At 40.4% G+C, this 16,187-nt stretch overlaps 2 protein-coding genes across 5 annotated transcripts; both read left to right on the top strand.

The window, feature by feature from the left end:
• Positions 1 to 676: 676 nt before the first annotated feature.
• LOC117424286 (tripartite motif-containing protein 16-like protein) lies at positions 677 to 8,432 on the top strand. The gene is made up of 6 exons (XM_034040497.3): positions 677 to 1,464; positions 4,420 to 4,515; positions 4,941 to 5,174; positions 5,395 to 5,566; positions 6,131 to 6,226; positions 6,621 to 8,432. Exons 1-6 carry the CDS (start codon positions 748 to 750, stop codon positions 7,229 to 7,231), a joined length of 1,926 nt encoding a protein of 641 aa, XP_033896388.3. The 5' UTR covers positions 677 to 747; the 3' UTR covers positions 7,232 to 8,432.
• A 1,245-nt stretch (positions 8,433 to 9,677) lies between these two features.
• LOC117424714 (Golgi apparatus membrane protein TVP23 homolog B-like) lies at positions 9,678 to 12,958 on the top strand. Of its 4 annotated transcripts, XM_058992351.1 has the most exons (8): positions 9,678 to 9,694; positions 10,130 to 10,199; positions 11,246 to 11,328; positions 11,463 to 11,607; positions 11,904 to 11,993; positions 12,291 to 12,422; positions 12,555 to 12,683; positions 12,848 to 12,958. In XM_058992351.1, the coding sequence occupies exons 2-8, from the start codon at positions 10,188 to 10,190 to the stop codon at positions 12,869 to 12,871; spliced, it is 615 nt and encodes a 204-aa protein (XP_058848334.1). In that variant the 5' UTR covers positions 9,678 to 9,694; positions 10,130 to 10,187; the 3' UTR covers positions 12,872 to 12,958. The 4 variants fall into 4 exon arrangements, with proteins under 4 accessions (XP_058848334.1, XP_033897269.1, XP_058848335.1 ...); XM_034041378.3 differs by lacking the exon at positions 9,678 to 9,694 and having other exon boundaries at positions 9,857 to 10,199; XM_058992352.1 differs by lacking the exons at positions 9,678 to 9,694; positions 10,130 to 10,199 and adding an exon at positions 10,295 to 10,315.
• The last annotated feature ends 3,229 nt before the right edge of the window (positions 12,959 to 16,187 follow it).

Here is a 16,187-nt window from a genome sequence, read left to right as displayed (position 1 = left end):
GTTCACCATTTAGGTGTTGCAAAACAAATACAAATACAATGTGTAACCTATACTGATCTTGGGCATCAGTCGACTCATCAGTGACCACTGACAAGCAAACAGATTGTTTTGCCAATTCCATATTCTCCTGCTTGTGATACTCGGCAACTTTAGGTAAGTATTCATGTCACAGCTGGGCTGATGAAGGAATCGCTCCACCATTTGCTACACTTAGTCTGAAGAATTTACGTAACTTTTAGTTTTCAAAAAACTGTAGTGATGATAGTGCAAGGATTATTGTTGAAACAGAGTTTAAAGTTATACGTGTAAAAAGTTGTCAGGATATTAACAATGAAAAGAAAAATAACAGGTACGTTATTTGAACAGTTGTAGAAACACGTAGGGACGTGTAACGATATATTTTTCGGAACCCCGCTACTTCCTCTTTAACCTGCACTTAGAAGTAGGTGAAGTCTTCCTCTATTATTCTTTTATAGAACAAGAACTAAAAACACATTATCACATTACTGGGTAACTGGAGAAAGGACACAAAGCCTCCGCTGTGTGTGTGTGTGTGTTTGTATAGTTTCAGTGTCTGGCATTTGAAACTTCTACTTCCCACCTGCTTGAGCTGCTGTATGTCCAATGAGGAAATGTAACAGTAAACCCTTTAGGCACTCTGCATACTTTAGGTGTGGTTAGCAGGATGTGCCTTGTGTACAGTCTCAGACTCAGCTCAGAGAGTCAGAGAGAGGAGCTCTGAAAGCCATGGCAGACCCCAAACCTGAAGGAACCAACGAGCAGCTGAAATGCCCTCTCTGCTCAAACACATTCACATGCCCTGTGGCCCTACCCTGCAGGCACAAATTCTGCAAGGCCTGCCTGGAAGATCGGTGGGACAAAGTGGAGAACGAGACTAGCTACAACTGCCCGGAGTGCCAGCATACCTTTGAAACCAGACCCCAAATTCAAAAGGATCCACTCCTTAACGGAACAGTGGTGGAGCTGTCGAACAAAGAGGCAGACGAAATCAAGACACCCCCCTCTGAAGAGAAGGACAAGGTCCTAGAACAGAATGAAAAGATCATAGAAAAGAAAGAAGAGGGCATTGAAAACGACGAGGTCATAGAGAAGGACGAGGTCATAGAGAAGAAGGACGAAGTCATAGAGAAAAAGAACGAGGATGAGGATGTGGTCTGCGACTCCTGCATCGAGACTCAGTCCAGGGCTGTGAAATCCTGCCTCACCTGTCTGGTCTCTTACTGCGAAGCCCATCTGAGACCTCACCTGGAGAAGAACAAGTTCCAGAACCATAAGCTGGTGGAGCCGCTACGGGACATCGAGCGGCGGACCTGCGAGGTCCACAACATGCCCCTGGATCTCTTCTGCCAGGAGGACTGGACCTGCATTTGTCAGGAGTGTGTAATCGAGGAGCACAGTGGGCACAAAACTGCTCCCTCTGGGGAAGCCAGGAAGGAGGTGGAGGTAAAACAAGGCTGGGCTCGCACAGCTTTCACTTGACTGTTTAGTTGGCTTTTAAGAAGGGTAGAGTTTTAAATGTTTTTTAGTTTTTTTTTTAATCTCTCTCAAATCAAAAATTGGTGAAGGGGCAAGGGTTGCTGTTACAATGGTATGGGCTATTTGTACTGTAGAATGGTAACAATTTTATATTTAGAACAAATAATTCTATCACAATGGTATGAAGCACACTGCGACTGACAGTAATTTTACAGTTCAATGGTACCACATCAGTACCCAGGTGCTAACTTGTACAGGACCATTGTGCAGTATTGGTTTCAAATCCATCTTAGTAAAGGATAATACACACTAGAATGGTATCGTAGTAGTATTTCAAAATTTTCCCTGACCAGTTAAGGTTTAATGAGCAATCCATCCCACAAGTGCACTGGTACCCAACATATTATTAATTTGCTGTTATTGCAGAATGGGGACTGCCAAGAGGGGGGCCGTCAGTCACCACAGTAGAAAGCCATGACTTTAATACAATGTAGTAAATGCACAGGGATCGAGGTCGAGCCTGTGGGGGTTCTGGGTAATTACTTTAGATCATGTGAGTCTGTTAAGCATTAGACAATTTTACATAGTAAACGGAGTATGGACAAACTGGCACAATTGCTATGCAGCTTGTTTATTTTTACAACCTAGTTACTATAAATATTTTCTATGGAAACTCTTTACAGACTAATATCCCAAAATCGCATGACGTTTCTGGTAATTCTGCTATTACTAATCCTGCTTCCACACCCAATGACTGCACTTCCTTTGTTCAGGGTAGTGCACCGTATTGAGAACTTGGCAAATGATAGCACACCACTGGTACCTTGATCCACAGCTGAAAAGAATCTTAAAATAAAATGGCTTCAACCGTATATATCTTAAACCATGGCTGCATTGTAACTACACAGGCATGTGTGTGCTGTAGTGTTACCTGCACTGGCCTGACTGATGATCTGGACATCCAGTCCCTTCGTAAAAACTGAGCAAGTTTTCAATACAGAAGGACAGTGCACTACCCAGATGCAAAACAAGCACTGAAATCAACCCCACACCTTTTCCAGTGTCTAACTCCCTGTTCTAGATGATTGTTGTATACAACAAGTCTGACACATCACCCACTCACACACCCCCATCTATGCACAAACATACACATAACAACATGCATTTAAAGTTGCCAAGCTAGTTTAATGTTATTTGAAAAGCCAATACAAACACAAATAAACACTATCGAGTATCTGGTATGGGTAACTAAATACAAGGCTGTTTGCTTCCTACAATCTCTTCAGTATAGTGTTCAGTGGCTCGTGGTTTACCAAGTACCGTAGGATCAAACGCTAACTTAGTTACATAATATGTGGATGATTTGAATGGTGTGACAGGTTTTCGATTTGTCTATTAAAATGCACTGGGAACATCCACGTTCTGAATAGCAAATATGTTGGTGAACTGCATAGCACTTTTGCAATATGATAGTGACTTTACTGATTGATATACGACACCCACAAGGGCTTCTGCATGTGGGAGTGTATCTCTCCTACCCTAACTACTATTCAAACCTGCCTAGATAGAGATTCGCATTCACTACAGGCTATTGTTTATCTGCAATACTAAAGAAACAGATCTGTTAATCCTGACATTTTCTGAATGGGTTCAGCTGTGGAGAATACACACCCTGCCTGTGCTCTTTTTTAAACTGGAGTGTCCCATAACCACATTAATTTTACAAAACACAAACTAGTGCACAGATAGGATGAGAGCTTATGCAGTGTATTTGAAACCAGGTTTTTGATTATTCCACAGAATCGGTTAATTGTAAATGGGTGATGTTAACGTCAATAGCTTGTGTCAATGTATTAAAGGTAGGTAGTTATTTTGCTGTATGATTTCTAAATGAATGTATGGTCAAATAACAAACCTTAACAAAATACTCTAATTAGCTGTTGGTAAGGTGTGGTATGTCCAAACCTTACCTTCAGATCAGTGGGGTTTCTTTCATGTTTAAAGTGCAGGTGTCTCTCTAAGCTTTATTACAGGTCTGGGCTTGTTTGAGGTGCTATGTTCAATCCAGGCATTTGCACAGCTTTGACAGCCTCTTTAATATTGTGACTGCTTTCCTTCTCCAACAGTGCCAGAAAGTAAACAAGAAAAGGATTAACAAACATACTAAATATACACAGACATGTTTCATTTGACGTATATAGTTCAGAACATGAAATGTGTTCATGGGCCAGTTTCACAAAGCACTGCCAGCACTTAGCAGGCTGCTAGCTAGCAAGCTATTTGATTTGTACCTGTTTCAAGCAACAATATTTTAAGATAGAACGATAAAGTTTACTAGAAATCCACTCAGCAAGTCTATATGATTAAAGGACGAATGTGTTTTTTTCTTTAACTTAAAACAAATGTATGGAAGTGAATTCACAGACTGTTACATAGAATTACTTTGTGAAACTAGACCATGGACTGTAATAAAACATTCAAACATACAAGTTCCGCGGTTCAAAGTTAACCTGTGTAGGCTAAGCCCAAGCAATGTAAATGATATACATTTAAGTTAAATGTCAGATTTGTTTATAGCACGGGATGTCATGATAGTTTTAAGACTGCTTGTGTCATAGGCATTTATCCAAACCTGTTGAGGCAAGGGGCTTGGTCTGGAATGTGGAGTTTAGAATCCTGATACAACTCATTACACAATACCACTGATATTGAAGGTCACAATACACCCAGTCACATCTGCACAGAACACTGTGCTTACAAATGGTCATTCATATAAAGTAATCATTAATTTCTATTGGGCCCTAAACTTAACATAATGATGTATTTGAATACTATTTGAACGATCCAACGGGCGCAGATGGGTCCTAACTTAGGTACTTTGTGAATAGTGCTGGACTGATAACAGCTCCTCCTGCTCTTTAGAATGAACTAAAGCAGACACAGATTGAGCTGGACAGGAAAGTGAAGGCAGCAGAGACCGCTATCAGCAAACTGCAGATCAACGCCACCTCCATTGAGGTAAGCAATCTTTGATTCACATGGGGTTCCGCCTGATTGCATTTCCCGCATTCCTTTCCAATACAGATACTTCTCGATTGCATTGTGCAAATGCTTTGTTCTTTACTGCTGGTGGTGTGAGTCAGCACCTTCCAGGGTACTGGTTTGTGACACTGCAGAGCCTGTTACAATGCACTATATAAGCCACACCCATATGTGTCATAAAGAGGATCATTCTAATTTCCAAGGATGTGCCGAACTAACCTGTTATCTGACAGTTCCTGGGGATAGCCTGTTACTTGCACCACTGGTGTCTGCTATGGAGATTAAGGTTGGTCTGTGCACAGATTACTATCTGTGAGTAATGAATGACACATAATTGCCCATTGTCTGTAAGGTCCTGAAACTGAGCCCGGTTAATGATTGTTCTCCACTACCCCGTGCAGGTCTCAGTGCAGGAAGTGAAGGTCAGCATTGACCAGCAGTTCTCAGAGCTGCTGGAGGCTGTTGAGAAGGCCAAGAAGGAGGCGATGGAGGCCCTAGACAGTGAGGAGTGCTCAGCAGTGAAGCAGGCGGAGGGCATCAGGGCACACCTCGAGCAGAAGTGCACAGAGCTCAAGAAAACCCACACCCAGATTGAGAAGATGACCAAGAACAAGAATGATGTTCCCTTCCTCCAGGTACTGCCGTGTACCTTCATAGACTATGCCAACCTAACCTATCCTGTTGTAATATATAGATATATACAGTATGCTCTATATGCAGTAGTGTTGGTTGCCTCCCATTGTAATAGCACTGCAAACAAGCATATCCATTTACTATAGCTAGCAATGAGAAATGCAGTCAGGTAGCCCTTGCAAACCAGCCTCATCTTGATGTCGTGCTGCCCATGTGTTCCAGGAGTACATCGAGTGGAAGAAAGGGGCCTCCGATGACACCCTACCCAGCATCTACATTGGGCTGAAGGACAGACTCACCTCCTTCAGCAGAGTGGTGTCCGAGGCCTCGCAGGCCATCCGGGATGAGCTGCTCTCCACCTTCAAGAACCAGCTCAAAGAGCTCTGTAAAGACGGTGAGAGAGAGAGGGAGAGGGAGAGAGAGGGAGAGGGAGAGGGAGAGGGAGAGGGAGAGAGAGGGAGAGAGCCAGCCTGGGAAATGAAGGCTTCTTAAGGTGTGCCGCCTTTAAACATTAGCAGCAAGAAGAATGCCCTTATAAAAGTTTACCGTAGTAAAAGCATAGCAAAGCAATGTAAAGAATAGTGAGGTATGGTTACGATGGAAAAGGCATGGAAAAGTGCAAAAATACTGTGCAAAAATACCATGGTAAACTTGTATAAGGGTGATTTGACCACAGAGGTGTTTTTCATATTACAGTGCAAACCTGACCAGTTTGAATTGATTAGTTTGCATTACATCATGTAGCTTGTTGCTATTCATCTTAAATGGGGATGTTTCAGCCTCATTAGAAACCCAGTAATTATGTTAATAACAGAAACCTGGGTTTTCTGAGGATAATTGCCAATGAGTCACAGACAAGGCATCCATCAGTTATTAAAAATCATTAAGATCCACCTTTTTTCTTTGTGTGTTAACGATTGAAAAAGGTCATTTTTTAGAACGTTTTTTTATATTTCAGATAAATGTGGAATTAAAACCACAGTGGCTCTAATCTGCTCCCCTAAGCACCACATATCAGCCCCTGAACCGAAGACCAGGAGCGATTTCCTGCAATGTGAGTAAAAAATATTGTATATGTGAGGGAGCTGTGAAATGTCAATGCGTAATGTTACATGGTTTAGACGTGTCTTTTAAGACCTTGTGCAACCAATTCAGAATTCCAAAATGTATTTACAGAATTAAAAAAAACTGAAAAATAGAGGGCAAACCCTGTGTCCCTTAAATGCCATATCAAGTTTGGCACACACAATAAAACTAACCCCATTAATACAAGATAGTCATGGCTTTATAACAGGAATGACTTGCCTACAATTCTTGTGATAAATGCATGGCCTAAACCAGGGAAAAGCAAGGTGGTAATCTGCCAAATTCTAGTTACAGATAAAGTTCTATGATGTTGCTGTTTTACATCAGTAACACAATGATCACTTCTTAAATGTCCTACTCAGATACCTCCCCGGTGAGCTTTGACCCTGACACGACGCACCGGTACCTGCGGCTGACAGAGGACAACCACAAGGTGACCAACACTGCCCCCTGGCAGCACCAGTACCCGGATGTGCCGGAGCGTTTCGAGCACTGGCGGCAGGTGCTGTGCGCGGAGAGCTTCTACCTGGGCCGCCACTACTTCGAGGTGGACATCAGCGGGGAGGGGACCCATGTGGGTCTCACCTACAAGAGCATCGACCGCAAGGGGAAGGAGAGCAATGGCTGCATCACCGGCAACGACTTCTCCTGGTGCCTGCACTGGAGCAGCAGGGACTTCTCAGCCTGGCACGGCGACTTGGAGACTCCCGTCAAGGCCACCGGCAAGTTCACCAGGATCGGCATCTACGTGGACTACGCTAGGGGGAGCCTGGCTTTCTACGGCGTCGCTGACTCCATGACTCTCATCCACAAGTACCAGGCAGAGTTTACTGAGCCGCTCTATCCTGCCTGCTGGCTCTCCAAGAAAGAGAACGTGGTGCTGCTGGTGAGCCCCGGCGAGGCGCTTCCTCAGAAGAGCCCGTCACCTCCTCCAACACTGCCAAGCACGGCCGGGGTGCAAATTGCACAGTAGCATGTTTATACTACCTGGCACCTAGTTTATACAAGTTGCCCCATGCAGGACTCCACGATTGAGAAGTCTTTTCTCACTGGCCGTTCCCATATGGCGTGCATAAAATAAAAAAAAAATAAAAACTACTGTTTTGTGATAATGTGATGAGATTGTGAAACAAGTTGCACAACCAGTGGTTTAGATCAGTGCCCCCTCTACTGGGTTTATTTTGTATTACAACAGGTGTCTCTTACATGAAAAACCACGTAAATTTAACAAAATCTTTTTTTGTATTTCTTTATACGACCCATGTTTTTACCTATTTATTCAATATGCATGACACACACCGGTTAAGGACCACTCAGTGTTGGCCTTTCATTAGTATGATCTGGTTATTGTAAGCAAATACAGTATTTTGCATGCTCATGGTCAATAAAAACAGATCTTATTTTTAATTGATATTATAGGTACCAATAATTCATGCATTTTATGTTTTATGTGGTGTGTTATTGTTGGTGTTTATTGGTGCACGGGGTATAAATTGGGCTGTGTCGCATGGGAGAGTTAAAATATATATTTGTATTTAGGCACAGGGATTGCACAATCACTTCACGTGCAGATAAAATGTGTATTAGTATTTGAGCATGGGTAGATATGTTTGCACGTGGACTTTGTGACACACCCGTGCCCAAATACTAATACTAATACCCCACCACATGCCTGCAATGTGATTTTATTTTTAAATCCTGGGGATTAACAGTTGAGGCTGTCACTATTGGGTATAAACTGTGTTACAAGAAACTTCCTTAGCAAATGATCTTCAGCAGTAATGCATTACTGTACAGTGCTGGCATACCAATGGTACAGCAATGATGTTGATTAATGCACACTGATGGTGCATCGAGGTACCATGATACCATTGTGCGTACCACTGGGTTTGCTGCTATTGTAGGTTATGCTATGGTCTGCTAATGGTTCTGCTGTGGTTTTTGTAGGGTAATACACTGGGATTGTAGTGGTGTGTTTTTCAATCTGTTCTGTAATGTATCAAAATGACTGACTCAGGTCTTTGTGATTATCCTATTACTCTTGAAAAGTGGGTTGCAAGTTGGCTTTGTTTGTAACAATGGCTTGGATTTTAGATAGGAAAAAAACACTAACAATGTATTGATGTATAAACAATGGTGTAATAATTATGATCATAAATAAAATATATTTAAAACATTGTCTAACTGCTTACATAAATACACACACACACATTTCATAAAGAAAAAGCTAATGTAAGTACATAAAAATGTGGATAATTGATAAAAAAAAAAAAAAAAACTATTCACATTTTGATCTACCTACATTAGCTTTCCTTTGGTACACAGCAGTTTTCTTTTTTCAAAGGAAAAGCATACCCAAAGACTTCATGACAAGGCCTTTTCGATATATATGATTTAAAGTTTTGTGTATTGGGCCTACTTTCTCAGAAAGCTACGGTACCTACAGTTTTCAGACTCATTTTTGGAAAAGTAAAATTATCAGCATTAAATGTATGTAATACACCAGATCAGAAAGACTTTGGGATGTCAGGCTGTACCAGTAATAATATGACTCAACAGTCAAATTATATTACCATTCCCTTAGTCTTCCCAGGTATCAACTACTCCAGTCAGGCTTTAGGAACGGAATTCCTAACATACCGTGGTACATTTGTATAAGGGACATGCACTCAAGCAGCCAGACTCACAAGACACAAACAACAACAACAACAACAACAACAACAACAACATAACACAATAATCAATAAAATTAAGTGTTAAACATATACCAATGGTGACACTAACATTTTATAAGAGTACACTTCTCAACAACGTCATGTTTATATTTTAAATCAATGACATCAAATTCTCATTCATAAATTCATAGCTACGACTTATAAGGAACCTATAAGTAAAATAGACATGTGTTTTTGTACACCGATGAATGAAAATGGGCTTTGTATAGGTTTAACTTGGGTTACCATATGGCTCCAGATTAACCGGACGCTTTGAGACAGACCGGAATTTCAAAATTCCCCCTAAATTGAAAGTAATTCACGTATAAATGAGCTCCACCTTTGCTGAGATTAATCCTGCTGTGGTGGAATTGCTTGGGCGCAGCAAACAATTCACACTGATCAGCTGCTTCTGATCAGATCTTAATGAACGAATAGCTAATTTATCGATAGAGCAACGAGATGATGATGAAATTGTATTTGCAGAACAATATGGGCGATTGAATTTTAACAAACAGAAAAAAATAGCGACTGGCTGCAATTCATTTTTGGTAGAATACAATTATTTGACGCGCATGCAGGTATTTAAGCACCATTATTAATTGTAGCTAAGGATGGTTCATTTACACCTTCATTTATTTCAATTTAGGGGCAAGTTTGAAATCCCGTTCTGTCTCACAGCGTCCGGTTAATCTGGAGCCACATGGTCACCATAAACCTAGGTTTAACTCTAAATTTATTTTGCTAATACGGTTGCTGTTCCAGGTGTTCTGGATAGGACCCATGCTGTGGTGTAGGGTTTACCTCCTGGCTCTAAGCAGCTGGTTTACTACATAACAAAGTCAATAATTCAGAAAGGTTTAACTCTGCTCACACACTAGAACACATCAAAAAATATTATGGGTATTTCATCTGTTGTGCATAGTATACCTTAGGTACACAAAGCCACAACCAAGATGGCTGCCTGATTAGACGTCTCCGTACATGTAGTCAAGCTGTTCAGAAAGGTTGCGCTGGGTGACACACAACACCAAAAACATACGCTTGTATTATTCCTAAAAGTTATAATAAACTATCACTGTACTTGTTTTAAGAAAAGACAGACTGCGGTTGATGCATTTTTATTTTATTTATACATGATCACCGGGGTCCTTCAGGCATCAAGAAGTCAACTCTCTTTGAGGACACGTTTTCAGGAAGTGTAGTGACACCAAAATGATGAGACAGGTAAACATCCAGCAACTTAATTGTGTGTGTGTCTTTAAACTGTTTTGTTTATATTCATATTAAAAGGCAAACGTTTATCTAAATAACGAATTACGTCTGTCTCCGTAGTGGCAATGGTATGGGGTGTCGCCGTGACCTAAATAAAACAAAGCTAGCGTAGCAGTTGACTGTAAGGGAATTTCAAAAGCAAAACAAAGTAGCATACTGCATTTAAAACAAAACAAATAATAATAATAATAATAATAATAATAATAATAATAATAATAATAATAATAAAACACGTTTTAATTTTTAATTCCGTGTTAATACTTTGGTCGTATCCAGTCGTTTGGCGCAGTAAAACTTCCCAGAGTTGATTTCACGACTTGTTTACGTGTACTAATATTTTAATTTCTGTGTCGACATGTGTTTATTCATCTGCTCACGAGGTTCGAGTAAAGTAAAGATTATTTTTTTATTATTATTTTGAATGAAGAGGAACAGGCAGCTAAACGTACCTTTTTCATTATTGTGGTGATGCATGAAAACAGAAATGCTGGTGAGGTCAGAGAGTTATTTGTTAACTTAATGCGCAATGACATTCTTGCACACTAAAAAAATAAAAAAATAAATAAATAAAATAAAATAACTTTAGAGTTACCGGTACGTTCTATACGGAACATTTTGACAGCTGGAGAAATCGAGAACCTTGCGTAGTTTGTTTATGTATTGTCGTCTTCCTTGGTTTTTTACAATTCCTTCGGTGCTAGTGAAAATGTCAATGCTGTGATACCAGAGACCGCTTTTGTACGGTAAATACTCGATACCGGTCTGTTTGGAGTACGAGTTGTTACAATTGAAACTTGTATGTATTAATTCAAACAGTCATTGGAAATGGTGCATATCAGTTACTTTTATCAGTTTTACTAGACAAACAGGAGAATGTTATTTGAGATGGAGCACTTGTCCTGACTTAAGCAGGTGTTTGTATTTGGCATCTGGCCTGAAATACAGCAGAATGTGTGAATCTCTCTTGGCATTGAATTAATTCATTCATTATGTTGCAGGACTCCAACGATGCCACAGAGGATGTGTCTCTGTTTGACACAGAGGATGAGACAAGGAGAAAGTCCAAAAAATCAAAGATCAGGTAAGCTCACCTGTGTGTTGTAACAGCACAGTGCCATTGGGTTACATGCAAAGACAACTACACCTGCGGTCAGTGTGCACGGTTGGAGCTGATCAAGTTCTGGCTCCTAACTGCTTGCTGTTTCTGTGTTGCAGGCACCCGCTGGCCTGTTTCTTCCACCTGTTTTTCCGAGTCAGTGCGATCCTCGTGTATCTCCTGTGTGAGATCCTGAGCAGCAGTTTCATAGCCTGCATGGTCACCATTATTCTGCTGCTGTCCTGTGACTTTTGGACTGTAAAGGTGGGTTTTAATGAAAGCAGAATGTCATACACGGTACCAAACAAGGAATTGTTAATAATGTAAGTGGTGTTATGCAGTAAACATGCAACAACCATATTCCCAACAATATTTCAATTAGATTTATTTAAAAAACAAACAAAGAAAAAGGATAGTGTTATAAAGTACCTCCCTAAAGCCCCTTGGGTAAGGTGGATGGTAATGTTAATGTTTTTTATAGTTGTCACAACTGATGTTTTGGTTTGTAGGCTCAAACGGCTGTGTGTGTGTTTGCTTCACATTGTTTCATTCTTTGCCAGAACATTACCGGCAGGCTGCTGGTGGGGCTGCGCTGGTGGAACCAGGTTGATGATGATGGGAGAAGTCACTGGATCTTTGAGGCCAGGAAGGTAAAAAAAAAGATAAAGTAAATGACCCACATATATAACAGAACTGTTGCTTACTCGTGCTTCAAGATACCACAGCTTTTCTGCATTTAGATTCTTCAGCTGAGAGGCTGGAAAAGTGTACTGCCAATACCCCTTTTCTTGTAAACTTTTTTTTACTTTTGTTCCTTGTATAAAATATAGAAAAGCTGTATAATTTGTATTTTTAAACTTTGAAATGGATTGAAGTTTTTTGTTTTAAAAAAGCAAAATAAAAAAACCTGACATACCTTTTGTAATAAACCTTTTCTTTTCTCTCAGCCTTCAACTCAGGGGAAGACGGCCTCTTCAGACTCCGAATCTCGTATCTTCTGGCTGGGCCTGGTGATCTGCCCCCTTATCTGGGTCATCTTCTTCTTCAGCGCGCTCTTCTCATTCAAACTTAAATGGCTGGTAGGTTAGTTTTACTTGAGTTCCTTATGTACCTGATCTGTGGTTAATAGAGAACTCCAACTCTTATTTTGTCAAAGTTGCACAGACTTTTTTCTTCCCCTTTTTAAAAGAGTGCTTGTGTTTGTCCTCCAGGCAGTGGTGATCATGGGGGTCGTGTTACAGTGTGCCAACTTGTACGGATACGTCAAATGTAAAGTGGGCAACAAAAGCAATTTGAAAAGCATGGCTACTAATTACTTTGGACGCCAGTTCTTCCGACAGGTATGTGTTCCTACAGTTTTATTAATTCATAAAATATTTATTAATAATTTGAAACCTTCAAATGCTAATTATTTACTATTGTTGCAAAAGTACTATTTTATATAATATTACATTTTACATTTTAATTTATTTAATTCTGCTTTTGTTTTGTTTTTTTTAAACAGGCAGCTAGGGAAGAAGGATCCTAAAGCCATGAAAGACACAACTATGTTGCCACTGTAATATAGAGATAGCTAATTACAATATTTTCTTAAAAGATTAACTTTAAACCATAATCTTTGTAAGCCTTCAGTGTTTATTTCTTTTCTGGTTTATTAATAACTTTACAAGGTGAATAGAGTGATATATACAAAAAAATGGAAACACCTGGGTAAATGAGGGACACAAAGTATATTGAAAGCAATATATATTGAAAGCGTTAATTAAGCAAATAACATCCCAGCATGCTTAGCGTCATGTATAAAAATGCTGGACAGGGCTAGTTGCTTATAATTATGGCTAGCATGGCTGCAAGAGGAGACCTCAGTGACTTTGAAAGAGTGGTGATTGTTGGGGCGCGTTTGGCAGGAGCTTCAGTGACCAAGACAGCTCAACTTGCTGATGTTTCACAAGCAACGGTGTCTAAGGTGATGTCGGCATGGAACCACGAGGGAAAGACATCATCAGCAAAGGGCAACAGTGGACGGAAGCGCATACTCCAGGATCGTGATATCCGTGCATTAATTCGAAGTGCAAGACAAAACAGGCGAGCAACTGCAGATAAATTGACTGCAAATTTCAACCTGGGGCGCGAACAGCCAGTTTCATCAAAAACGGTCCGCCGAGAACTCCACAGAGCGGGATACCATAGTGGCCCAACGCCCTATTAAGTGACTTTACATTGGTGTTTACTTTTTTTTGTCCACTACCTAACATAACAAAGCAGACGGTGAGGGAGATGAAATGAGCATGATGATGTGACTGGCAGTTTCCTGGTATATCTAAATATAATTTGAAATTTATCACACTGGGGTTGCAATCAGCTGGGACGGGGTTGGTGCTCTTTTGTTTAAGCATTAATTTAACTACTAACATAATGAGTTTGTATATTTCTCTGATTGTATTAAAGGGTTTGGGGGGTGGGGGTGGGTTTAGTTACATTTGTAAATATTATTTATATAAATAATAATAAAAACCAAAAAAAGTATTATTAGCATTTTTGTTATACCTTTTTATTAGAGAAGTCTAACAGGAAAAAAGTGACATGGGTGTTTACTGGCAATAGATGCAATTCTCCAGAAGGTGGCACTGTTTTACCAATGTAAACTCTTAGTTCCCTCTTACAGTCCTTTCTTTTATATATAGGGACGTTTTTGAGGGTATTGCTAGCTCCTTTCGGTACAGTTTAAGAAATCTAGATTTTACATATATATATATATATAGTCTTAAAAATCTTTTTTCGGAACTGAGTTCCTCAATCTAGCGGCTGGAAATCATTTTAGCATTTGAAGGATTGAGCAAAACGAAATCTTAATATTTAACAGGCTGACATTATCCATCTTGAACATGTCTACACTGCTGCTTCGCCTTTCTTTACAATTGATGGGTCGGATCATGTTTTGGGATAAAGCTAAAAGATGCATACACCTGAAAAACTACGTATACTGTAATACTAAGGAGAAAAATCATAAATGATTATGATCATAGGTCTGTTAAAAGCCAGTATTTCTGGGGTGGTGGTTTAAAAAAAAAAAAAAAAAAAGTTTTCCCACCATTACAAAAGCGTTCACATACGCACTTATAACGAGAAGAGAGAGGCGACTCTGTATCCAAAAAAAGAATCAATTTGATTTTCCTTTTTTTTTCTTAGGAAAGGAAATAATACATTCCTAAAAATTTTCACTTAGAATTAGATAACCAAGCTTCTCCTGTCGCCAACCTGAGCTCCATCCTCCCTGTAGCAACACAGCATTTCTGAAGCCAGGTCTCCACACTGGCTGTTTGCTAGAGCGCTCGCAGAGCTGAGAAAGCTAGGGGTAAACACAGGAGACACTTCTGATTTATAGGAGCTAGGGAGGACAGATGTTGCAGGGTGGGGATGACTTTGAGACGTGCAAGATTATTCAAACAGGGTGGGGTTCCTGCTTGACTCCAAACCTAGGACAGATATGTCATCTCTCTGAGGGATAGTCCTGTGTATCTGTGCCAGCCCTTTAAACCGTCACAGCTCCCTGGAGTGCAGATGTGAATAATAAACACGTGTGTAGCGTGTTGATATTGGTATCCTAAACCCATTCTGGATATTGAAACTCATCTGTTGTCCGGGTATCAGTTGATATCTCTACAGAAACCAAAGCTTTATAATACCAGAGTATTATTCTGTAAAACCCTGCCAAAGATGTTCTTAGACCACTCCATTACGAATAATGGAAAACAATGAACCTGGAACATCGATGATCCTGATATGGTTGCATTAACTTGTACAGTGCATAGGTATTGCATTGGAATACCTGGTCGTACTGCCTCCAGTGTGCCCCTGCACGTCATGGTGTGAGAGGGAAGCTCTGGTTGTTGCAGCTCAGTAGTTTATTTTAAGGTGTATTTAGGTCTTCTACTGTTTAGATTGCTTTTTTGACTTGTTCTATAAGTGGCGTTGATGGATGCTCTTTCCGTGTGGGATTCTTTCCACATTTGGAGTGTGTTTGGTTTGGCATTTTTTTCCCTAACTGAGCTAGGCAGGGTTTTCAGGGATATCGCTTCTTGACGAGGCTGGGACCTCACTTTCTGGACAGGATGTTTTCTGTGGTGTTTCCTGCGGAAATCTCAGGGTGAGTAATTTGAACACCGTCCTGAAAAAAAAGAGCTGTGTGGTTTGCTAGCCAGGTTCAGTTTGTCACAGGGCTGCTTTTAGAAACAGCGTGCAGCACTTTTGGTGTTGGCTTAAAACTGTTTCCTTATTTTAAATGATTGTAATGCCGTAGCCTGGGGTACTATGGAGCAATGTGGATTAATACACTGTTTATTTTTGAAGGAGACCGTGCCTTCCTGGCTCGTTCTCAAAAACATGAAGATGAATCTTCTCACAGAGCAGTGACCTCTCAAAAGGCTAAAAAGTCGTCTTGTGATGGAACATAATTGTATTCATCCACTGTTTTTGCAAACGTCACAAACCAAGTAAAGATTGATCAACCGATAGTTGGACACAGCATTTATAATAAACGTGCACATATCACATTAGGGGTATGGACTGTCTGCATATTTTACAAAGGCTCATCTGCAAAATGCTGCTTTTGAAATGACAGGAGAATGTCCTTTAACTGACCCACCCAAAAACAGTAGCTAGTTCCCCAGATGACATTGTTATTTGACTTGGAGAAGAGATGACATGATACCCCCCAGAAGAATTTTATGGAGGTTTCCTGACCGGGCTTCATGTTCTGCATCCCAAGCAGTTTGATAGAGATGATAAACACCTGTGACTGCAGTAAGACCTTTGTGGTTTGACACCTGGACCCTGCAAACCCA

The sequence above is a fragment of the Acipenser ruthenus genome, chromosome 19 (assembly GCF_902713425.1).
Source record: "Acipenser ruthenus chromosome 19, fAciRut3.2 maternal haplotype, whole genome shotgun sequence".
Taxonomy (NCBI): Eukaryota; Metazoa; Chordata; class Actinopteri; order Acipenseriformes; family Acipenseridae; genus Acipenser; species Acipenser ruthenus.
Note: the sequence above shows the minus strand (reverse complement) of the source record. Positions and strands in the feature narration are given on the sequence as shown.